General features: G+C 48.3%; 1 protein-coding gene across 2 annotated transcripts in view; it reads left to right on the forward strand.

Annotated features, from left to right (window-relative positions):
• The window catches only part of LOC138293492 (voltage-gated potassium channel KCNC1-like), a 129,677-nt gene that overhangs the window by 34,539 nt on the left and 71,033 nt on the right, over positions 1 to 24,105 (forward strand). The window contains exons 2-3 of one of the 2 annotated variants that reach the window (XM_069232732.1): positions 22,486 to 22,572; positions 23,163 to 23,703. In XM_069232732.1, coding sequence (XP_069088833.1) covers positions 23,212 to 23,703 — 492 coding nt within the window. In that variant the 5' untranslated portion in view covers positions 22,486 to 22,572; positions 23,163 to 23,211. The remainder of the gene's footprint in view (positions 1 to 22,485; positions 22,573 to 23,162; positions 23,704 to 24,105) is intronic. The other variant, XM_069232731.1, reaches the window with a different exon arrangement.

Consider the following 24,105-nt stretch of genomic DNA (forward strand, 5'->3'; position numbering starts at 1 on the left):
AGTGCATATGCTCTCTGTGTAAATTGTACTATTGATTGGTTTATCCATGATTGGCTATTTAATTTACTTGTAAGTCCCTTGTAGAGTGCACTATATGTGCCTAGGGCCTGTAGATTAAATGCTACTAGTGGGCCTGTAGCACTGGTTGTGCCACCCACTTCAGTAGCCCCTTAACCTTGTCTCAGGCCTGCCAATGCAAGGCCTGTGTGTGCAGTTTCACTGCCACTTCGACTTGGCATTTAAAAGTACTTGCCAAGCCTAGAGCTCCCCTTTTTTTACATATAAGTCACCCCTAATGTGTGCCCTAGGTAACCCCTAGAGCAGGGTGCTGTGTGGGTAAAAGGCAGGACATGTACCTGTGTAGTTATATGTCCTGGTAGTGTAAAACTCCTAAATTCTTTTTTACACTACTGTGAGGCCTGCTCCCTTCATAGGCTAACATTGGGGCTGCCCTCATACATTGTTGAAGTGGCAGCTGCTGATCTGAAAGGAGCAGGAAGGTCATATTTAGTATGGCCAGAATGGTAATACAAAATCCTGCTGACTGGTGAAGTCGGATTTGATATTACTATTCTAGAAATGCCACTTTTAGAAAGTGAGCATTTCTTTGCACTTAAATCTTTCTGTGCCCTTCAATCCACGTCTGGCTAGGTTTAGTTGACAGCTCCTTGTGCATTCACTCAGGCACACCCCAAACACAGGGTACTCAGCCTCACTTGCATACATCTGCATTTTGAATGGGTCTTCCTGGGCTGGGAGGGTGGAGGGCCTGCCCTCACACAAAGGACTGCCACACCCCCTACTGGGACCCTGGCAGACAGGATTGAACTGAAAGGGGACCTGGTGCATTTCTTAGACACTCCTTGGAGTCACCCCCACTTCAAAGGCACAATTTAATATAAAACAGGGCCTCTGCCCTACCTCGTCAGACACTTGCTGGAGAAGAAACCTGAACCAGAAACTACATCCTGCCAAGAAGAACTGCCTGGCTGCTCAAAGGACTCACCTGTCTGCTTTTCTACAAAGGACTGCTGCCTTGCTGTTGGCCTGCTGCCTTGCTGAACTCTTGTCTGGCTGTAAAAGGGCTCTTCAAGGGCTTGGATAGAGCTTGCCTCCTGTTCCCTGAAGTCTCAGGACCAAAAAGACTTCTCTTTTTCATTTGGACTCTTTGTGCGCCGAAAATCTCTACGCACAGCTTGTTCCGCGGCGAGAAAAACGCTGCACTCCGACGCTGATCGACGCAACGCCTTCAGGGCGACCGGAACTTTCCACGCGGCCTCGCAAGGACAACGCCGCCCGAATTCCAGAGGGGAAATCGACGCAGCGCCTGCCGTGAGAGCGAAACTTTGACGCACAGCCCGCGGAACAACGCACAGCCGAAAAACAAGCAGGAGAATCCACGCACAGACCCGGGACATCTGGTAATCCCCGCGACCCACAGAAAGAGACTGTCCACGCGCCGGAAAACGACGCACGACTTCCCCGCGTGAAAAATAACGACGCAAGTCTGTGTGTGCTGGGGAGAAATCGACGCACACACCATTTTTCCATGTATCTCTTCTTCTGCGGCCCTTTGCGGAGATTTTCCACTCCAAACCAGATACTTTGTGCTTGAAAGAGACTTTGGTGGTCATTCTGACCCTGGCGGTCTTTGACCGCCAGGGCGGAGGACCGCGGGAGCACCGCCGACAGGCCGGCGGTGCTCCAATGGGGATTCCGACCGCGGCGGTAAAGCCGCGGTCGGACCGGCACCACTGGCGGGGTCCCGCCAGTGTACCGCCGCCCCATTGAATCCTCCGCGGCGGCGCAGCTTGCTGCACCGCCGCGGGGATTCCGACCCCCCCTACCGCCATCCAGATCCCGGCGGTCGGACCGCCGAGATCCGGATGGCGGTAGGGGGGGTCGCGGGGCCCCTGGGGGCCCCTGCAGTGCCCATGCCACTGGCATGGGCATTGCAGGGGCCCCCGTAAGAGGGCCCCTACATGTATTTCACTGTCTGCTGCGCTGACAGTGAAATACGCGACGGGTGCAACTGCACCCGTCGCACAGCTTCCACTCCGCCGGCTCGATTCCGAGCCGGCTTCATCGTGGAAGCCTCTTTCCCGCTGGGCTGGCTGGCGGTCTGAAGGCGACCGCCCGCCAGCCCAGCGGGAAAGTCAGAATTACCGCCGCGGTCTTTCGACCGCGGAACGGTAACCTGACGGCGGGACTTTGGCGGGCGGCCTCCGCCGCCCGCCAAGGTCAGAATGAGGGCCTTTGTTTGCTTTTTAAAGACTTAAGACACTTTATATCACTTTTCCGTGACATCTTTACAAAATTATATTGCATCTTTGATCGTTTTGACCTGCATATACCCAGATAAATAGTATATATTTTTCTAAACACTGTGTGGTGTATTTTTGTGGTGCTATATTATGGTATTGTATGATTTATTGCACAAATGCTTTACACATTGCCTTCTAAGTTAAGCCTGACTGCTCGTGCCAAGCTACCAGAGGGTGGGCACAGGCTAATTTTGGATTGTGTGTGACTTACCCTGACTAGAGTGAGGGTTCTTGCTTGGACAGAGGGTAACCTGACTGCCAACCAAAAACCCCATTTCTAAGAAATATGGTGTAGGAAGTGGATTCCTTTCTGGCTAGGGGGCAAGAACAGTTTTATTTTCAGGGAAGTAACAAAACCACTTGCTTCCTGCAAGTCCCCTTACCAGTTATCTTTCTGGAAGAGTTGTGCAAACTCATCACCCGGGTCATAGACATTGTCGGAGGTTGTTCTACAAAGGGAATGCAGAGTATGTTGCCTTCTTTGCGGAAGTGGCAAATTAAGTGGGGAATCAGCACTTCGGGCGTAATTGGGTGCAACTTTATTTGAGGTCAGACTGGCTCTGATTCAGCTTCAGAGAGTACTATTGGGTCCTCTTCCTCTGGCGTCAATGGAGTCGCCATTGGCGTTGAAGTATCCAGGGCCGGCATAGGTTGTGGAGCCGGAAGCTAGGTTGGAATGGGAACCAGAGGCAAGATAGCCTCTGAGGGTTCAACTGATTCAGAGGGCTAACCGGCCAGCTGTCCTCCAGATGGAAGGCCCCTCGGCACCTCTGAGTTGAAGGCGTACCAAAGGGAGTCAACGAGGATTCAAAGAGTTGGAACATGGCTGAACAGAACACTACAATCTGATGTAGCATGGCTGTCGGCCCCTGAAATTCAGGGTGTGCTGCTACTAGTTGTGCTAAAGGGAGATCGAGATGAGTGACACCTCCGTTGTGCCTTTTCAGGCGAATGCAAGTGGCACAAGTGTGTGGAATTCCACTCCGATTTCTTATGCTGCTTCTTTGATTTAACTGGTGATTGGACCATGAAGAAGGCTGGCCTCTCAAGCCACTCCGGGGAAGGTCACCTGGCCCAAACTGTGGACATGGAGAGTGAGTTGGAGTGGCCACAATGCAGAATCTTTTTGTGCTTGGTGACGTAAAGTTTGACCTCAGAGTCCCTGATGGCATTTGGGTCCGTATACGGGCAGTCACTGTAGGCCTTTAGGAGTCGTGGCCTGACCCCTGACACCACAGGCATACCTACTGGGGATCCGTTACAGACATTTGTTCGCAGCAATCCTTATAGGGCTTGAAACCTGCTGCTGTAGGGTGCGACATCCGTTGCACACTGAAGAAACTTTGAGGTAAATGTCTCAGAGAGACATGAACAGAGCTTAGGATCTATGTCTAGTGGCATAGAAGAAAGGAATGACATCTGTACGCAGGGGTGGCACTTATATAGGCCCTGCATGTCATTTCCAGAGTGAAACTACCTCAATTCTTAGTCTCATGGCACCACCTGATGGCCCTTCTAGGTACTGCTGAAAAGTTTCTGGATCCAGTCTGATGCCTAGAGAATATTCAAAAGGTGCGAAATCTGCAGCTAGAAGTCTCTATGAGAAAAAACACGTACCAAACTCACACCTGACATCAAAAAGAGAGAATAGTCTGACCAAAGAATCCAAATGGAATACAGCAGCTAGCAGCAAAAGTCAAGGATAAAAATAGAAAACAACTGGGCAATGAAAAATGATAACAAATGTGTTTCAACACAATTGGCTGTCATACTTGTCTCATTTCTATATGATTCAAAAAGGAACTGACATCTGACACGCTTCACATTGGATTGGAAGCCTCCAATAGAGTCCTATGGACCTTGGGATCCCACCCCATCTCTCAAAATCATAGCATCACCTAATACAGGAAGGGGAAAACCAAGTTTGACATTCTTTAACCACATCTGGATTCCAAAGCTCCCCTACAACATGCACTGACAAATACTTCCAACTGATTGTGAAAGACCATTCTGGCTGACCATGACAACAGAGCCATCAGCATCGCCCAGGACATGAGGATGCCTGTCTATGTGCTGGGTGCAGTGTCCAGTAGCACATCATCTAAGTGTGTGGTGCACCCATAGTCCTCTTCTGACCATTGGCATAATTAAAAGTAAAAAAAGTAAAACAAATGCATGGGAGTGCCAAAAGTGAAGCGAACTGTCCAATAGCACTTTGAAGCTCTTGGGCCTTTATAAAACAAAACACCAACGATGTACAAAAGTACTGGTTAGGGTCAGGCAGCAAATGGCAGTTGCAGGTCCTTTGGGAAAAATAAGTGCAAATACATTACTGTATTTGAAGAACCACAAGGGGTAGGATAGCAATTGAGGAGTGGGTTAGGGGCAGGTGAAGGGTAAACTACAGGGTTGATACATGAGAGGGGGTAAGCACAGCACAAGAGAAAGATAACACATGTACTCTCATGCAGTGCTTAACAAATAGGAAAAAATATTTCCATAAATGTGAACAGTGAAAGGACACAAGTCAGCAATGCTCCGGTGGAGGGACACAAGAAGAGGGACGAAAGATATCAAATAAGAAGCAAACAATTGCAAGTGATAATAAAGCCAACTAATAGTAATCAGTGGGCAGGTTTAGTTTTTTGTATGGTCCATTGAATCCTTTTGCCCACAATCAGCTAAAAGCTGTCTGGATGGTGAGAACCAAAAATTAATATTGAGATTGCATGCTTGGAAACTGTCATGAAAGTGAGCATGAGATGCACGTGTTACATGGAAATTATCCATTCAGTGTTTATATTTGAACCTGGAGATAAATCGTACAATATTAGAATGCTTTGTTGATAGTATTGAAGTATGTGTTTATTGTGTTTACAATGAGAAGACTTTACAATACAAATTCCCCCAAAACGTTAACAATAAGTCATACAATTGCAATGCAGAAGTGATCAGAATTAAGAGTCTTTTTTTGACTATAGCGTAGTTGCATGTGAAGGTTACAGCACTTGATGTCTGTTTTTTATGTCATTTGAAGGTTTGTTATGATGACAGAACTTATCACTTTGGGATTTGAAATGATCAGGAGAGGGTGTGACGTAAAGGGGAGTGGGTGTGGCATAATGGCCTGAGCTGCCGAATCAGGAGCTGGGGAAATGGGTTTGAGCCTCTGCCTCAGCTCAACATTCTATGGCTCTGGGCAAATCACTTAATCTCCCCTTACCTGCAAATCAGCGTTTATAGACCCTTACTGGTGATTTGCCGCACTTTACAAATCCTGGATTTATTTCTTTATTTTATGAACTGAGGGTAAAAACTGATCCTTGAATAGTAGACTCTTTTTGAAATTTTTGCTCTACATGTTGTAGGAGTTTGGAAATTCGTGCATTAAGGACAAAACACTTACTGGTCTGCTGCTTTGTTTCTCCCAAATAATTGTTTGATAGGAAGATAACGAAATATAGATATGTTGAACATCTCTGGCACATGCAATCTTTCATTTATGCACAGTGTTATCTTAAGCCATCAGACATTTGGAAACTCATTTGCCAAAGTTTGATTTAGAATATACTGAGTGATAGACAACCCAAGGTGCCAACCATTTCAAATATTGATACATATTATAGAGCAAATATGAAGCATATGGGTCATTCATTAATCCTACAGTTTAGAAGATGTGAGACAGAATTAGAGTAGCAAATGTCCATCTGTAGACAGTAGTAAAAACTGCAGGGGGCCTAGAAGTCCAACAACTGTTTAAACAGCAGGAAAAGTTGCAAGTACAAAATGCACTCTTGGTAACAATCACTTGGGATAATGGTAACCAAGAAGAGGACACTCAGATACCAGATGCAATGTAAATAATTACCATGATGAGTCAGGTCTTCTAAGCCAACAAAAAGTAGAGTTGAACATCCTTAAAATGTTTTGCTATAGCTAGCTCAAAGAATGTCAACAACTAATATAGTAAACGCAGTGGTTGCTGTAAACTCATTCTGTGGTTAAAAGAATGTGCAGACTACTTTTGCAAAACCTTCATCCAGTTTAAAAAAATAATTAAAAAAAAGGTTCATTAAAGCGACTGTTAAAAGTATAGTCATGTCTTTTTTTATTAAGTTATTTTACATATCTTCTTTCATTTGTTTGCAAACTTTCGCTTGAATAGAAAATTTTAATTTATCATTTAACCACTACATAGCTACAGGTTTAGTTTTCTGCAGCTGTGACTTTGTGAGGGCCACCTTCAATATCTCACAACAAACAAGATGAAAACCTAAATTGAAATCACTAGTGTAGGAAAATTGGTAATTCTGCAGGGTCACCCCTTGTTTTTAGTCTTTAGCTGGATCCTATATTTTTTCTGGCTGTACAACTCAGTGCACTTTACCCCTGCTATTAAGCAATAAATTGCCTGGGCTCGCTCTTTAAACATGGTGAAATTTGCATACCCCCTAATTGACATATTTAACTTACTTATAATAAGCCTCTAGTAAATAGTAGAAAGTGTAGCGCAGGGCCTGTAAGTTAAATGTCACTAGTGGACTTCAGCACCCCTTGTGCCACAGAACTCAGTGACAGTACAACCATGACTGCAGACGTACCATTTGTAGTCTGGCTGTACAGTTTTAAAACTGCATATTCAACTTGTCAGAATACCCCCTTTCGAAAGGTCAAAGCCTTTCTTTAAATGTTTTAGAAGTCACCCCTATGTAGGCCTTGTTGCCCATAAGACAGGGTGCATGGTACTTAATTGTAGGAATTTAATGTTAAATATGTCCTGATGGTGAAAAAGCTCCAAAAGTTATTTTCACTGTAGTAGAGGTTGGCCATTCCATAAGAAAACACTATGGTGGTCATTACAACCCTGGCGGTCGGTGTTAAAGCGGCGGTAAGACCGCCTACAGGCCGGCGGTAAAAAAATATGGAATCAAGACCGTGGCGGAAACCGCCAACAAAGACAGCCACTTTAACACTCCGACCGCGGTACAAACAAACAGCTTGGCGGTCTCCGCCAACAGACAGGTGGGAGACAATGTACCGCCCACACTATTATGACAGGCCAATCCGCCACCTTTTCCGGGGCGGATTCACCGCGGATAAAAACACAGCGGAAACAGGAATCCTGAAGGAAAAACGCTCGCCTCTACACACTCCACGAGGAACGAGGACGCCATGGACCCGAAACTCCAAATTATCCCTGCAATAGTCTTCCTGCTCCTCTACCTGGAGCACGAACGCTGGCGGCGAAGACCACGGTGAGTACTGCACCTACGACACAAGGGAGGGAAAAAACAGTGAAACACACAAGCAACAACCCCACCCTCACCAACTACAACACACACACTAATGCATAGCAATACATCACAGTTACACCCCACAAACCCCCCGGAAGAATGCAAAGACAATAGAAAATGAGTGTAACCATTGTAATATATTAAAAGCAAGTAGGCAGAAATATATATATATACACCATGTACAAAATATATACCAAGCATAGTAGTCCAGGTAGTGCTCTAAGAAAGTCAATGGAACACTGGGACCACACGGTATGGGTGAGGCCCACACAAGATCCCCGACCATGACGGAGAGAACACTGCAGGGGCATCAGACAGCAACTAAACAGGCACCTCAGGGGGAGGGAAAGGGGGGCACCTCAGCCGCTTGAGTGCACGACGCCAAATCTATGAGGGGGCCACATGCCCACTGTTCAATCCTGGGGAGTGCAAAGCCACAGTCTCTCAAGTCTCTACAGTGGGTGGTTTGCCCACTGTTCAATGCTGGGGAGTGCAAAGCCACAGTCTCTCAAGTCTCTACAGTGGGTGGTTTGCCTACTGTTCAATCCTGGGGAGTGCAAAGCCACAGTCACTCAAGTCTCACAAGTGGGTGGTTTGACCACTGTTCAATCCTGGGGAGTTCAAAGCCACAGTCTCTCAAATTCCACAAGTGGGTGGTTTGCCCACTGTTCAATCCTGGGGAGTGCAAAGCCACAGTCTCTCAAGTGGATAACAGTCTGCACTGGTTCTGGAGGGGGATTTGTGCCCAGAGTGCTTAATCCTGCCAAGGACTGAGGTAGTGGATGTATCTCTCCACTGGTTCTGGAGGGGGCTTTGTGCCCAGAGTGCTTCATCCTGCTAAGGACAGAGGGAGTGGATGCCTTTCTCCACTGGTTCTGGAGGGGGCTTTGTGCCCAGAGTGCTTCATCCTGCCAAGGACTGAGGTAGTGGATGTATCTCTCCACTGGTTCTGGAGGGGGCATGGTGCCCAGAGTGCATCATTCACCCCGTGACGGACTCAGTTGCGTCAGTGTCCTTGCCGCTCATGGGCCAGCGGGGCTTGAGATGGCGGTGCCCTGTTCAGCGGTGCTTGAGATGGCAGTGCCCTGTTCAGCGGTGCTTGAGATGGCGGTGCGCTGCGGTGCCCTGTTCAGCGGTGCTTGAGATGACGGTGCCTTGTTCAGCGGTGCTTGAGATGGCGGTGCGCTGTGCAGTGGTGCTTGAGATGACGGTGCCTTGTTCAGCGGTGCTTGAGATGGCGGTGCCCTGTTCAGCGGTGCTTGAGATGGCGGTGCCCTGTTCAGCGGTGCTTGAGATGGCGGTGCCCTGTGCAGCGGTGCTTGAGATGGCTGTGCCCTGTTCAGCGGTGCTTGAGATGGCGGTGCCCTGATCAGCAGGGCTTGAGATGGCGATGCCCTGTGCAGCGGTGCTTAAGATGGCGGTGCCCTGTTCAGCGGTGCTTGAGATGGCGGTGCCCTGTGCAGCGGTGCTTGAAATGGCACGGTGCTTGAGATGGCGGTGCCCTGTTCAGTGGTGCTTGAGGCGGCGGTGCCCTGTTCAGCGGTGCTTGAGATGGCGGTCTCTATTGCAGAGTCTCAGCTGCTGGCGGTCCTTCATGGCCCAGCGGGGCTTTTGCTGGCGGTCCTTCATGGCCCAGCGGGGCTTTTGCTGGCGGTCCTTCATGGCCCAGCGGGGCTAGTGCAGGTAGTAGCCTCCTGGCCAGGTGGGCTGGTGCTGGCGGTGGCCTCCTGGGCAGCTGGGATGGTGCTGGCGGTGGCCTCCTGGGCAGCTGGGCTGGTGCTGGCGGTGGCCTCCTGGCCAGGTGGGCTGGTGCTGGAGGTGGCCTCCTGGGCAGCTGGGATGGTGCTGGCAGTGGCCTCCTGGGCAGCTAGGATGGTGCTGGCGGTGGCCTCCAAGGCAGCTGGGCTGGTGCTGGCGGAGGCCTCCTGGGCAGCTGGGCTGGTGCTGGCGGTGGCCTCCTGGGCAGCTGGGATGGTGCTGGTGGTGGCCTCCTAGGCATCGGGGATGATGGCAGTCTTCTCTGCCGTGCTGCTCTTCCCAGACTTGCCGGATTTCTTCTGGCCCTTCCCCACCTTGGAAGGTGTCACAGCTGACTCCACACTCCCATCTGTAACCCTGGGAGCGGCTTTGGTGGCTGGAGTCTTCCCCCTCTCCCGCCGGGCACTGGCCAACTTCTGATGCTTCACAGGTGGGGGACTGTCTTTGCTGTGGCAGTGGATGTTGTTGTGTCTGCATGTGTGTGATGCTTGCGTGAATGCCTGTGGGATGTGTGGTGCTTATGTTTGCCTGAGCTACCCTTTGGTGTTGACGTGTGTGCATGTTGGTCTGTAGGTGTGCTTGGGATAGGCTGAGGTACAGAGGATTGGGTCGGGGTGGAGGAAGTTGGAGGGGGAAGGCTAGAGACAGGGACAATGGCTGCCATCAGTGCTGAGGCCAGAGTCTGAAAAGCTCGCTGAAGGGCCGCCTGACCAGAATGAATGCCCTCCAGGAATGCATTTGTTTGTTGCAACTGCCTCTCTACACCCTGGATGGCATTCAAAATGGTAGACTGCCCAACAGTGAGGGACCTGAGGAGGTCAATGGCATCCTCACTGAGGGCAGCAGGGGTGACTGGGGCAGGGCCTGAGGTGCCTGGGGCGAAGGTGATGCCCACCCTCCTGGGTGAGCGGGCACGGGGCAAAGGCTGAGGGGCTGCTGGGTGGGCGGTGCTGGTAGGGGGGGTGGCGGCTGTACCTGTAGATGAGGGGGGCACAGATGTTGCCACCACCACAAGGGAGCTCCCATCAGAGGACGAGTCTGTGTCGCTGGTCTCAGCTCCTGTCCCTGCTGTGGAGCTTCCCTCGCCCCCCGTCCCACTGGTGAATTCAGACTCCGTAGTGTCGCCCTCCAGGGCCATGTGGGATGCAGCTCCCACGTGCTCCAGTGCCACTGCTCCTCCGCCTGACGATGCTAATGCACACAAGAACAGGGAGACCACAAAAAGGGGGGGAAGACAGAAGAAAGACATGTTGAGTGCATGCATTACCGCTACCGTTGGCGGACACGACAGACACAGAAGCCCCCTGCACTACGCCGCGCTCTTGGGCTCCACTGTTCAATTCCTGGGAAATGGCCTACAAGGCTATGGACGACATCTGCACACATAGATGACACAGGGGCATGACTAGGTGTACTTGGCACTCTACAGAGGTGGGCTGGGGTGCCACATGGCCTGCCTTACGGAAGGGCTCTGCCTACGGAACTCGCCCTGGCCTAGGGAAACCCACAGCCCACCTTCCCCACCCAGACCCCTCCACTGCGTGCAAAGTCAGCAGAATGAGAGTGTACTCACCCCCTTGTGGCTGCTGTGATGCCCTCAAGCGCCCATCCAACTCCGGGTAGGCCACCGCCAGGATCCTGAACATCGGGGGGGTCATGGTGCGACGGGCACCCCTCCCACGTTGGGAGGCCATCCCCAGCTGAGCCTCCGCCGTCTTCTTGCTCCAGCGGCGAATGTCCTCCGTCTTTTACGGCAGTGGGTGCTCCGTCTGTGGTAGACCCCCAGGGTCCGGACGTCCTTTGCGATGGCACGCCAAATATCTTTTTTCTGGTGGGCGCTGACCTACATGAAATGTACAGGGGAAAATGAGAAGTTATTACCAACTGCACCGTCGAAGTCATTGGCCCCCATCCCTACCCTCGCCATTTGGCACATGCATTCACCGTCTTTCATGCATGCAGCACTCTCCCCCCTTCCTTCTTACATCCAGCCCTCTCCACTCAGGCATAGCCCATACAACATGCTCCTTGTGTACATAGATGTTTGTCTGGAGGACTGTAGAGTGGCGTGTACTGGGGGAGGACCCCATCCACGAGCTTCTCCAACTCCTCCGATGTAAAGGCAGGGGCCCTTTCCCCAGACACTTGAGCCATTGTATCTTCCAGACCGAGGTCACAGCAGCACTTGCTGTGTAGGTCCTCTCCTGTCGAAGATCAGGTATCGAGTGATTGAACAGATAGAAAATGGCGGTCAAGTCCGCGGCGGTGCGTACCGTCAACGCCGGCGTACATCGTCATTGGCTCCTGGGACCCATAGGGTCCAATGTTAACCAATGCAGCATTGCGCCGCGGACTTCGACCGCCTACCGCGACGGTGTACAACGCCAGCGCAGTTACCTCACATCCCATTGTCCCACTTTAGAGTTCAGGCAGCCGCCATTTCAGGGGCCCACATGGCTTCATTTCCAACTGCGTCACACATACCTAGGCCTAGACTCAACACACATACAGGCCACCTTTTGTGTATGATTGGTGTTCTGGGTAAACTGTGTGTACGTACCTCTGAGTTGTTTGACTCTGTGCTCGCTGTTGTCCTTTATAGGCACCGTCCGCTGGGACATGTGAGGAGATGGCGGCATCCTCCGGTGTACCGACTTTTGGTGGACCTGTGGACATTGGAGGAGCGACATGTGATTATCACGTACAGGCTTGACCGTGCCACAATCCAGGAACTGTGTACCCAGTTGGAGCCAGTCCTGATGTCAGCAATCCGCCATCCCACAGGAAACCCCCTGTCAAGTGCAGGTGCTGTCAGTGCTCCATTTCCTTGCAAGTGGGTCTTTTCATACAACAGTGGCCATAGCATCAGGGATGCCCCAGCCTATGTTTTCGGACGTATTGTCCAGAGTGTTGTCTGCCCTTCTGAAACACTACATCGTTTTCCCTCAGATGGAGGATTTGCCTACAGTGAAAGGTGATTTCTATGCCCTGGGACATATCCCCAACATCATAGGTGCCATTGATGGGACCCATGTGGCTTTGTTCCCCCCCACAGGAGTGAACAGGTGTACAGAAACCGGAAGAGTTATCATTCTATGAATGTACAGATGGTATGTTTGGCAGACCAGTACATCTCCCATGTGAATGCCAAGTTCCCTGGCTCAGTGCATGACGCCTACATCCTGCGGAATAGCAGCATCCCTTATGTGATGGGTCAACTCCAGAGGCACCGTGTGTGTCTATTAGGTGAGCACCTGGAGGCAAGTCAGTGGGAATGGTTGTCTGTGTCTGGGGTTATCCCTACAGGTTAGTGTGTGTCTAACTGTTATCCCTCACCATTTGCAGGTGACTCTGGTTACCCCAACCTGTCATGGCTACTGCCCCCAGTGAGGAATCCCAGGACAAGGACAGAGGAACGCTACAATGAGGCCCATGGGCGAACTAGGAGGGTGATCGAGAGGACCTTCGGCCTCCTGAAGGCCAGGTTCCGGTGCCTCCATATGACAGGTGGATCCCTATTCTACTCACCAAAGAAGGTGTGCCAGATCATCGTGGCCTGGTGTATGCTTCATAACTTGGCATTGTGACGACAGGTGCCTTTTCTGCAGGAGGATGGTCCAGATGGCGGTGTTGTTGCAGCTGTGGAGCCTGTGGACAGTGAAGACGAGGAAGCAGAGGAAGAAGACATGAACAACAGGGACTCAGTGATCCAGAAATATTTCCAGTGAGACACAGGTAAGAGTACAGACCTGCCTACTACATGTACTTTAACTCTACTACCTCTCTACTGTCTGTCGTTTTCACCCAGTGTATGGTCACTGAGTTGTCACTTTCCCTTACGATTTCACAGATGTGGGTCTCACTGTGTGACATCTGCTTAGATTCCTCATGGACTAGAGCTGTGTGACATAGGTATGTTGACATTACAATTGAAAGAGCATTTTGTCACTGTAATTGCTAATACACTATTTCGAAATCACAGACAGACTCCAGATTGTTTTGTGCTTTAAGTGTGTTTATCAAGTGCTCAATATTGGAGGGGGTAGTGAAATGGTGAGGGGTGATGGCGGAGGAATATCCATGGCAGAGTCCAGTCTATTAGTCTCACAGGTGCATTGCCCAAATGGGCATAGGAAGTGGAACTGGGGCAGTTTAAGGAAGGACAGGGTGACAAAGTGGGACAGTAGGATTACAATCAGGGCGGTCTCATTTCTTGGCTGGGGTCTTGGCATTGTGCTCTGTCTTTGTCCTGGATCTCAGGGACCGTTTGCGGGGTGGTTCTCCCTCTGCAGGGGGTGGGGTGCTGGTGTGGTGGTCCTGTGGCGGGGTGTTCTGTCCACTAGCGCTGGCGGAGGTGGTGGGCAGTTCATCGTCCATGCTAGTGTCAGGGACCCCTTGTAGTGCCACAGTGTCCCTCCTGGTGTTGAGTACTTCCTTCAGCACCCCTAAGATGGTGCCCAGGGTGGAGCTGATGGTTCTGAGTTCCTCCCTGAAACCCATATACTGTTCCTCCTGCAGGAGCTGGGTCTCCTGAAACTTGACTAGTACCGTTGCCATCGTCTCCTGGGAGTGGTGGTAGGCTCCCATGATGGAGGAGAGGGCCTTGTGGAGAGTGCGTTCCCTTGGCCTGTCCGCCCCCTGTTGCACAGCAGCCCTCCCAGTTCCCCTGTGTTCCTGGGCCTCCGTCCCCTGGACTGTGTGCCCACTACCACTGTCCCCAGGTCCCTGTTGTTGTTGGGGTGGTAGGTTATCCTGGGTTCCCTGTAGTGGTGGACACACTGCTGATTGACGTGTCCTGGGGACGGAGGTATAGGCCCGCTGGGTGGGTGCTGTGCTGGTGTTTCCAGAGGGTGGAAGGTCTGTGGTGGCCTGTGCCAGTGTGAGGGTAACCGACTGTCCGAGGTCCCCGATGGGCCGGGCTGGTCATCTAGATCCAGTTGGACAGAGCTGCTGTCATCACTGTGGGCCTCTTCTGTTGGTGGTGTGGACATGTGTGGACCCTCCTGTCCGGTGACGTTGGGTAGGGGTCCTGCAGGGGTATAAAAGGATGGTTATTACATCTGTATGTGTCATGGTGTGCAATGGGTGGGTGACCGTGTACCCCAGTGCTTGCATTCCTGTGTGGGACCTTGTGTGATGATGGTTTAGGGGGTTGTATGGATATGTGCAGTGGGCATGCTTTAGTGATGGGTGTCCATGGTTTGTTGTTGCATGCAGGGCTTCGTTTTGGGATGGGTGGTTTGTGATGTTGGGACATATGTGAGGAGTTGGGGTGCTGGGGGTGAGGGAGGGGGTATGTGATAGCATGCAGGTAGGGTGGGGGATGTAATAATTAAGATTTGTCTTTTCCAGAGTCCATTCCTCCACCTACTCCTGCGAGGCCCTCAGGATGCAGAATCGCCAAGACCTGCTCCTCCCATGTTGTTAGTTGTGGGGGAGGAGCTGGGGGTCCGCCGCCAGTCCGCTGATCCGCCTGGTGGTGTCTTGAGACCACAGAACACACCTTCCCCCGTAGGTCGTTCCACCTCTTCCCGATGTCCTCCCGATTTCTTGGGTGCTGTCCCACTGCGTTGACCCTGTCCACTATTCTTCGCCATAGCTCCATCTTCCTTGCAATTGAGGTGTCCTGCACCTGTGCTCCGAATAGCTGTGGCTCTACCCGGACGATTTCCTCCACCATGACCCTGAGCTCCTCCTCCGAGAACCTAGAGTGTCTTTGCCGTGCCATGGGGTGGTGTAGGTGATGTGTGGGGTGGATTGTATGGTGATAAGTGTGCTGATATGTAGTGGTGTGTTGTGTGAGGTGCGTGGAAGTTCTGTGGGTGATGGTGTTGTGTGCCTGTGGATGCTGTTGTTCTTGCTGGTGCTGTCTCTTTCTGGCCTTCTTTCAGACTTTTTGGTCGTGGGGGTTTGTGGGTGATGTGGGTGTGTGTTTTATAGTGTAATGGGTGTGTGGGAGTGGTGTGTGTATGTGTATCAGGTGTGTGTATTTTGAATTGTCCAATGTGGTAGTGTTTTGTATGTGTGTGTGTGTAGTTTGAGCGTGGCGGTGTGTACCGCCAATGGAATACCGTGGTTGAAAGAGCACCGCATGGATTCGTGTGTCGTGATAGTGTGGGTGTATTTCTGTTGGCGTGACGGTGGAGGTTTTGTTTTCGCCAGTTTTACACTGACCTTTGGTGTGGCGGACTTGTGTGGGTGTCTGAATTTTGGCGGATTCCGATATGTGGGTCATAATAACTGTGGTGGAAATCCACAGCCGCGGCAGTGTGTTTGCTGTCTTCTGCAAGGCGGTAAGCAGCTTTTACCGCCAATGTTGTAATGAGGGCCTATGTTACATTATTACATTTATTAATGCTAATTTTGGTTAGGGAACAGCTAGAAAAATAATTCAACAACTATTTTATTAGTAATTTAAAAAATCAATGGTTGGTGACTGGGGTGTTAGCCCTGGTTAATAAACAGCCACCATCCCTGGTACAATGAACTACAACAGTCACTAAATTAACCTGTGCTTAACCAAGGGGAGCTTGACACAAAATAGTAGTCCTTAGAGACAATGTGTAAACTATTTATGCAGCATACAAACAGTGTGAAAGTGAAAACACAATACAAAAAATCTCACACCAATTAAAATGGAGTGAATTCTAATACATTATTTGACACAAAAATGACAAAAATCCAATCAGTAGAATCATAGTTATAATTCTTTCAAGTTTTAGTAAACTCTTCGCCTAAAAGTTCAAAGCACCAACTGCTGACAGCTAGTTGCACAAGACCAAGTCAAAGTGGAAAAATATTGCCTAGCACAATGGAGTGCTGCCCGGATACAAGAAGTGGATTGAACCCTGTCAGTGCTTACCTTTAGACTGAGAAGAAATTCTAGTGAAAAAGTTCTGAGAAGGTAAAGTTCAGCGAGGAAAGACTGCAGGCGCTGTCCGAAGAGGGAGTGTCATCATCAGGAAGCTGCTGGACAAAGCCGCGTGAAGATCCTGACGTTTGGACTTAAAAACTTTAGTGGAAATTGAAAATCTCCAGCGGCATGAGGCAGGAGGCTGTAGTTGACTAGAGTTCCAGGAGGCAGGATGCCCCTTTGCCTAAGGACTGCTGAACAGAATTTGGTCCTGTGGAGAAGAACCCAGAGGGAGCTGCCACAAAGTCAGGCTGACAGGAAATGTACCTTGGGCAATTAGAAGAGCAGGTCAGTCCGGGTCTTCTGTCAGTTCTCAGAGCAATTTTTATTATAGTCTCAGTTTTTAGTATAGTCCTAAGTTTTGGATTTTGGCTATTTGGGCACCTTTAACACCACCACCAAGTATCCAGGCCTGGAAGGGCACCACTTGGGTGGTTAGGACTCACCCAGGCTGGGTCCAGGTGTGGGTTCAAGATGGCTTTGAACAGAAGGCCAGCAAACTAGCCCTTGGAGTCACTCTGATACTGTTATATGGTTCCCACTAGAAGTAGGACTACATATTAGGGCGACAGAACTTCAGGCTGTAGGGACTGAGACCATCTACACTATCAGGAAATGTCGGCCCAATTCCTAGCTAGTTCACAGTGCCTTACCTGAAGCCCTAACCTTCCCAGGGTAACAGATGATTCTGACAACCTTGAACATGACCACTCTAATTCCCAAAGAAATCGTGGAAACAGACCTTACCCTTTTGGTGTTTACTTAAGCATGCCCTGGGTGAACTCAAGAAAGATGGGAAGAAGGGCATTCAGACATTTATTAAAATAATCATATTCTTGCATAGAGAGAATGAGCTGCAATTTTGAGGCATATCAAACAAAGTATTGTAACCAGCATAATCAACATGGTGAATAGAATAAATAATCCAACCATGGCAATCTTATTTCTATATTCCTATCTATCATTACCTATATTCTGCGAGCATAGCGGGTGCACTCTCTGCCAGATCTTGAAGGATAACCTGAGACCCCATACTTGGATACCTGAGCCAGGGAGCCGGTCTAGGATGAAATTGGCAATTCTCCTCTGCAAGCTGAGAGGTCAGCAGAGCTGCATATGGAACACAGGATCCATTTCAGGACAGTCATGGCGGGAAGTCTCCTCTGACCCATATAGAGCAGTGCACCGTTTATATAATGAAAACTGTGTTGGAGGCGCAGCTCTGATGCGAGGATATGTCTAGATTTCAGGAGCTGTCTTCAAACGGACAATGCAAGGATATCTTTTTCTATGTTCCAAACCTTGAACAGAGTGTACAGATTACATGAAAGGTTTACTAAAACAAAGCAGTTGTACAGCGTATTCCCAGAATAATATTGTGTAAACATAAACATGTAAAATAATATTTCTAAAAACGATGCCTAAAATGTGTAAAATGTAAAACTAAAATGGAGAACCAAAGTGGGCTCAAGAAGGCCTCAGAACAGTAGTCCTTGGTTCGGTTGAAGACACGAGGTTCAAGCAGCAGGACAGGCCTCTCATGGTTCAAGGCAGGCTCCAGGTACCAATGCAGACTTGTGGAGTACACAGCAGGCCACAACAGCAGGTGGTCCTCTGAGAGGGCTCCGCAGGTCCAGAAAGTGAACTGAAGAGTGGGCTTAAGGGCCCTATTTTTATATCTGCTGCCTTCCTTGAAGTTTGGTGGTTTCTCTTTGAAGTCCTTGGAATTTTCTGACTCCCCTGCTCTGGCTTCAAGCTGGTAGCAGTGATAATGTAGAGGTGACAAGCCATTTTTGTGAAGGTAGGGCACAGTCTATTCAGTTACAAGTGGGACTTTGCCCAGCTCTGCCCCCCCCATCCTGCCAGCAGCTGACCCATTCAGTAAAACCTAATCCCTCTATTGTGTGACTGTCTGGGAGGCATTCACAAAGTCACAACTGCCCACTCCATCCAGTCATGTGAACCAGGGGAGGCATCGAATGGCTAACTTTCTAAAAGTGACATTTTCAAAATTGTAATTTAAAATCCAACTTTGCCACTCAAGAGGATTTTTAATAACAATTTTATAGATACCAAACATCAACTGCTTACCTGTATGCAATCAAAAGCTAGCACTTATTAAATGTAATACCGCAACTCAGTGTTATTCTAGGCGACAGGTAAGCCTCACAATCGTGAAAAACTAATTTGGGAGTTTTTCACTAGCAGGACGTGAAAAACTTAAATGTACATGTCCAACCTTTTAATTACAAGGCCTCCTGCCCTATGGGCTACCTAGGGCTTACCTGATGGGTGACATATATGCAATAAAAGAGGAGTTTAAGGCTTGGCAAGGGGGTTATATTGCCAAGTCGAATTGACAGTTTAGAACTGCATTCAGGCTGCAATGGCAGGCCTGGGATGTGTATTATGGGGCTATTTCAGAGGGTGGTACAATAAGTGCCACAGGCCCACTAGTAGCACTTAACTTTCAGGTTGCTGGTATATAGCACACCAAGCTACAAAAGACTCATAAGCAAATTAAATATACCAATTAGGTGTAAACCAATCTTACCATGTTTAGGGAACTGAGCACAAGCACCTTAGCACTGTTTAGCAGTCCTAAGGCCAACTAAACAAATTCAGCTAAAAGTGGAGGGGAAAATGCAAAACATTTGGGGGTGTCCTTGCGGAGAGTGCTAGGTCCAACAATAGTGAAATCAGATTTCTTAATAAATACTAAGGAAAGGATACTTTTAGAAAGTTACCCTTTCCCTGCCTAAATCTAGATGCCCATTTACATTTCTTCTCCCATTTCTGCCAGACAGTAATTAGTATTTGGATAGGTATGAATGGGTGTAAAATGCCTCCTAGGAACAAACTATGGACCAACCTGAATGGGTAGAGATGAATCCTCTGAACCTGACACAGTATGCTAGGTGGGGCTAGGAGCATTCTTTTTGACATTAGAGTACCAAATCCTACTCGTGCCAAATTCAGCTTCACAGGTCTGCTGAGGTTTTACTTTCGATATAACTTTTCGGGTGCACTTCAAGGGACGGAAAGAGGATGCCAAAACAATTCTTGTGTATCCACCGTCTGAATGCTGGAAAACCCTGCTTTTTTCTACCAGACTTCAGCCTCTGAGTTTTCTGAGACTACAGTGACTTCCCCAAGTTGGAATTCAGTGTTAGATGTGGGAGGACACAAGGGTGACAATACCACACTCTCCAGACATGCACTCAGCAGTCAGAGCCCAAGTTGAGTGTGGCCGAACACTTCCACCATCTTGAAAATTCCCAAAGTGAGTAGCTTTGGCCTTGGGAACTTTTACGCCATTGGTTATTTCGTGCCCTGGAGTCATTCCCAACTACAAGCTCCATTCACCCACTTCAGAACACTCCTGGACCTGAGGAAGAACAGAAGGGCTGGAATTGCTGTCTGCAACCCTGTCAAAGCCCTGAAAGGACTGGACTAGCATACTTTTGTACCCAGGACAAAGAAGTTGAGTCCAGGGGTCATAAGGCTGTCCCCTGTTGAAGCTACATGGATACAAGCTACAAAAATCCTTTCCCCAAATGCCCAGCTGAACAGTTGAAATTGTCCCTGGATTGGACCCTGCTGTTGGGCCTCTGCTTGTCACCCCCGAAGTATCTAAGTGCCTCTCTCTGAGGTCCCAGAAAGCTTTGGAAGTTTACTCCCCTGCTGGATTGGGACATTAAGACTAAAGTCAGAAGGTACCATTTTTGACAATGATGATCCTCTTTGGTGTATCCAATCCACGTTCACTGTTAGATTGACCCAAGGGCCTGGCCTGCAGTGACCATTGACTATCATTGACACTTTTTTCTACTCAGAACTATTACTTAATATTTTAAAATGTCATATCTTTGGTTCTTCATATTGGATTTTTGTCATTTTGGTGTCATTTTGTTTCTTGAATTTCATTCTCTTTTTCTTATTTTTGGATATTTATTGTTTTGCATTTCATACTTAGGCCCTCATTACGAGCCTGGCGGTCTGTGACCGCCAGGCTCGCGGTTGGCGGGAGCACCGCCGACAGCCCGGCGGTGCCCCGCAGGGCATTCTGACCGTGGCGCTTTGGCCGCGGTCAGTGAAGGAAAACCGGCGGTCTCCCGCCGGTTTTCCGCTGCCCGTTGGAATCCTCCAAGGCGGCGCAGCTTGCTGCGCCGCCGAGGGGATTCCGACCCCCCCTACCGCCATCCAGTTCCCGGCGGTCCGCCCGCCGGGAACCGGATGGCGGTAGGGGGGGTCGCGGGGCCCCTGCAGTGCCCATGCCACTGGCATGGGCACTGCAGGGGCCCCCGTAAGAGGGCCCCTAAATGTATTTCACTGTCTGCTGCGCAGACAGTGAAATACGCGACGGGTGCAACTGCACCTGTCGCACAGCTTCCACTCCGCCGGCTCGATTCCGAGCCGGCTTCATCGTGGAAGCCTCTTTCCCGCTGGGCTGGCGGGCGGCCTGAAGGCGGCCGCCCGCCAGCCCAGCGGGAATGTCAGAATTACCGCTGCGGTCTTTCGACCGCGGAACGGTAACCTGACGGCGGGACTTTGGCGGGCGGCCTCCGCCGCCCGCCAAGGTCAGAATGAGGGCCTTAGTATTGTTTTGGTGCTGCATAAATACTTACAGTGCCTCTAAGTAAATCCTATCTGTTCTGGGACATAACCACAAGGGGTTGGGCTCAGGATTATTTAGTGACTTTCAGGGCTTACCCTGATAAGGGCTGTGAAAGTTCTTTGAGGTAGATAGTCACCCACCCCAAAATAATAACCCAATTTCTCACTCCCATCCCAGGCACACGTGATGCAGAAGTCTCCCAAACATGTAGTCATGAAATATATGGTAGAAACCCTCGAGGATGTGCTTAAACTCAAAGCTTTATTATCCTATATTTTTTATTTTGTTTGTGATACTAAATCTTACCATAGTTGTAGGTCCCACATGCTCTCTGCTGGTCAGGTGCCGTAATAGGCTGCCAACAACTATGCCAGGAGGGCTTTTGTCAATCAACAACTAGAATAAAAAACTACAACAATGCAGGGAGGACCAACTTATATCAATAGCTACTGATATATCTTCTCATTAAATTGATTGATTGGCTAACTTCAATGATACTTGTACACGTATGAACTCTCTATGAGAGAGAACTCCTCCAACACATTATCATTATCATTAGATCATAAGGAAACATAACCATTTTAAAAATTGTTTTGATTGTGATTGGTGAAGCATTTTCTCTGCCATTCCATCTTCTTTGTGGCTTTCTTCAGCCTATATCCTAGGGTTTTAGTTTTGTTACATCTTTCAAGAATACAAATTCAGCTACTAGGAACATTGAATCATTTTATTTATCACAGTACCCTTACCTTCATCTACAAATAATGTACCCCCATAAACTACATTATACACATAGGTGTACATGTACTAATAGTCTGCACCAAGTGTACATCACAAGATTGATGCAAAATCTTTTTTTTCTAATTTACTTTACACCACAAAACGTGTTTTGTGCCGGAAATTCATTTGACAGTAGTGTGAAGCAGTACTTAGCACTGCTTTGCATTACTTAACGCCAAAAGAGGGTGGTCCATAGGTGGTGCATGGGCGTTCCCACGCAAGCATCCATGGTTATTGATGCAAAATCCTATCTACTAAAAAAGTAGACAGGGTTTTGCATCACAAAATACCAGCGCTATCAAGGAGAAATGCTTTTATTTCTTCTTTCTTTTCCAACCTTGCATGTGTGCGGCACTGTATATCACAGTTACAAAGTAGGAAAAGTTTTAAAGTTACTATTGGTATAGAATTTTGTCCTGGAAGGCCACCCTTCCACTACAAACCCTATAGTAACTCACGCACACACTGTGGTGCAAAGGTGTGTGCTTGGCACTCAGCAGCCTCATTGTGTGCCAGAGGTGGAGTGACAGGAGGAGGGCGCCAGGTCTCTGTAGATATGGCACTATCCTGCTCGTTCCCCAGGCAATGCAGTGCAGCATTTCTGGTTGCTGTGCTGCGTTGCGTGACAATTTGGCAAAATGACCACAGTCAAGTTATGTCCATTTCTTGCAAAGGCTCATGTTGAAATCATCAACAAGCAGCTTGAAGTAGGCTTGACATTTGCCATGATTACAGAAAGACTTCGGTGGAGGAAGAATCCATTTAGTGTCACTATATATTTTGTTATTTCTTCTGCAGGAAAGGTTGTGGAAAAAGACTGTCAATAAAACTGGAAGTCCAGTCTTATCTGACAAACGGATATAACTTCTACTATCATTAAAAACAGTGAGTATAAAAATCATTTTACAAAAAAACAACTTATAAACATAATTTTCAAGGAACTTTAACAGAGTTTACAACAGGCAATCGTAGCGAAGTTCCAGGATGAAGGACGTGGTCTTGGGTCAATTAGACCACATGGCACCTTTTATAAATATAACATAAAAGGATTGTCTGATATCCCCAATATTCTTTGAAAAAACAGAACTGGCCACCAGTGCATGAGTTGATATGAATTAATTATTTCATGTGCAACCAGCAATTTCAAAACACGATAGTCCCCAGTTGATAATAGATATATCCCACATTTGAACATATTTGCCTACACAGATTCCCTATGTTTTTGACATTTAGTAGAAATCACGTGGTTTTGCAGTGGTGCAGAAGAGAACAGATTCTGAGAGTTACTGGCCTTTTTTGTACTTTTCCTGAACATGGAGCCGCATGAATTTTAATTGCACAATTCTAAATATTGTCCCGGTTCATGACCAGGATCAGTTACATGCTGTAACTTGTAAAACAAGTTTTATAAAATGATTGCAAAGTTTTTTCCTAAACATGGCATTTATTTGTTTTTATTTTTCATTCCATTGTAGGTTTATGGGGTAGGCGCACCCACTGTTTAACTTCGATTCAGTCGCAAAAATGGACGCTCCAAACAATCGGATAACCATCAATGTTGGAGGAGTCAGGTTTGAGACATACTGTAGCACACTTCAGAAATTCCCTGGAACTAAGCTAGACAATCTCACTGACCCTCACTCCTACAGTTCCAGTGACTTTGACTCAAAACTCAAGGAGTTCTTCTTCGATAGAAATGCCAAAGTGTTTGCCTGTGTACTGGAATATTATCGGACAGGCCATCTTCATTTCGCAGGGGAAATATGTAGGTCTGTCTTGGTTGAAGAGCTGGCATTTTGGGAGATAAACGACACTCAGTTGGCACGTTGCTGTTGGCTAAAGCTTAACAGCAAAGAATGTAGCTTGGAAGATTTTGACATGTGGGATGAAAGCCATCAAACCGATGGAACGGGGCTTATAACTCCGACGGGAAGAACAGACTACAGCTGGAAAGCAAGATGGCAGCCAAAGATCTGGGCACTCTTCCAATCGCCATATTCTTCTATTGCTGCAATGGTGAGGCCTCTTCTATTTCTATAATAATAATGAGAGGTGAATACAAACAACATCTTTTAGCCTTTTACAATACTAGGCATAGGATGTCTGGGCTAGAGTGAGGCCTCATCTGAATATTGTGATACTCTTTTTAGTTGAATTCAAAAGCTCTAAATGTTAATACTTAACTACTGTAAGAATATTTATTTATTGGACAACTCTCCTACCACTAGTCCCACATTTAGAAAGAAACCATTCTGTACATACCACACTTGCATTGCAGGGATCCTAGCAATGAGGCAATTTTTCTTGTAGTTTAAATGTTGACCCAACCACACCTGTTATTAGCGGACAAAGGAATGGTGCGCTGTGACGTGGTAAATACTGTTGGTTTTTATACTCTACCTAAGGTACATTGTTATT

This window comes from Pleurodeles waltl, chromosome 4_2, assembly GCF_031143425.1.
Source record: "Pleurodeles waltl isolate 20211129_DDA chromosome 4_2, aPleWal1.hap1.20221129, whole genome shotgun sequence".
In the NCBI taxonomy this organism is placed as follows: Eukaryota; Metazoa; Chordata; class Amphibia; order Caudata; family Salamandridae; genus Pleurodeles; species Pleurodeles waltl.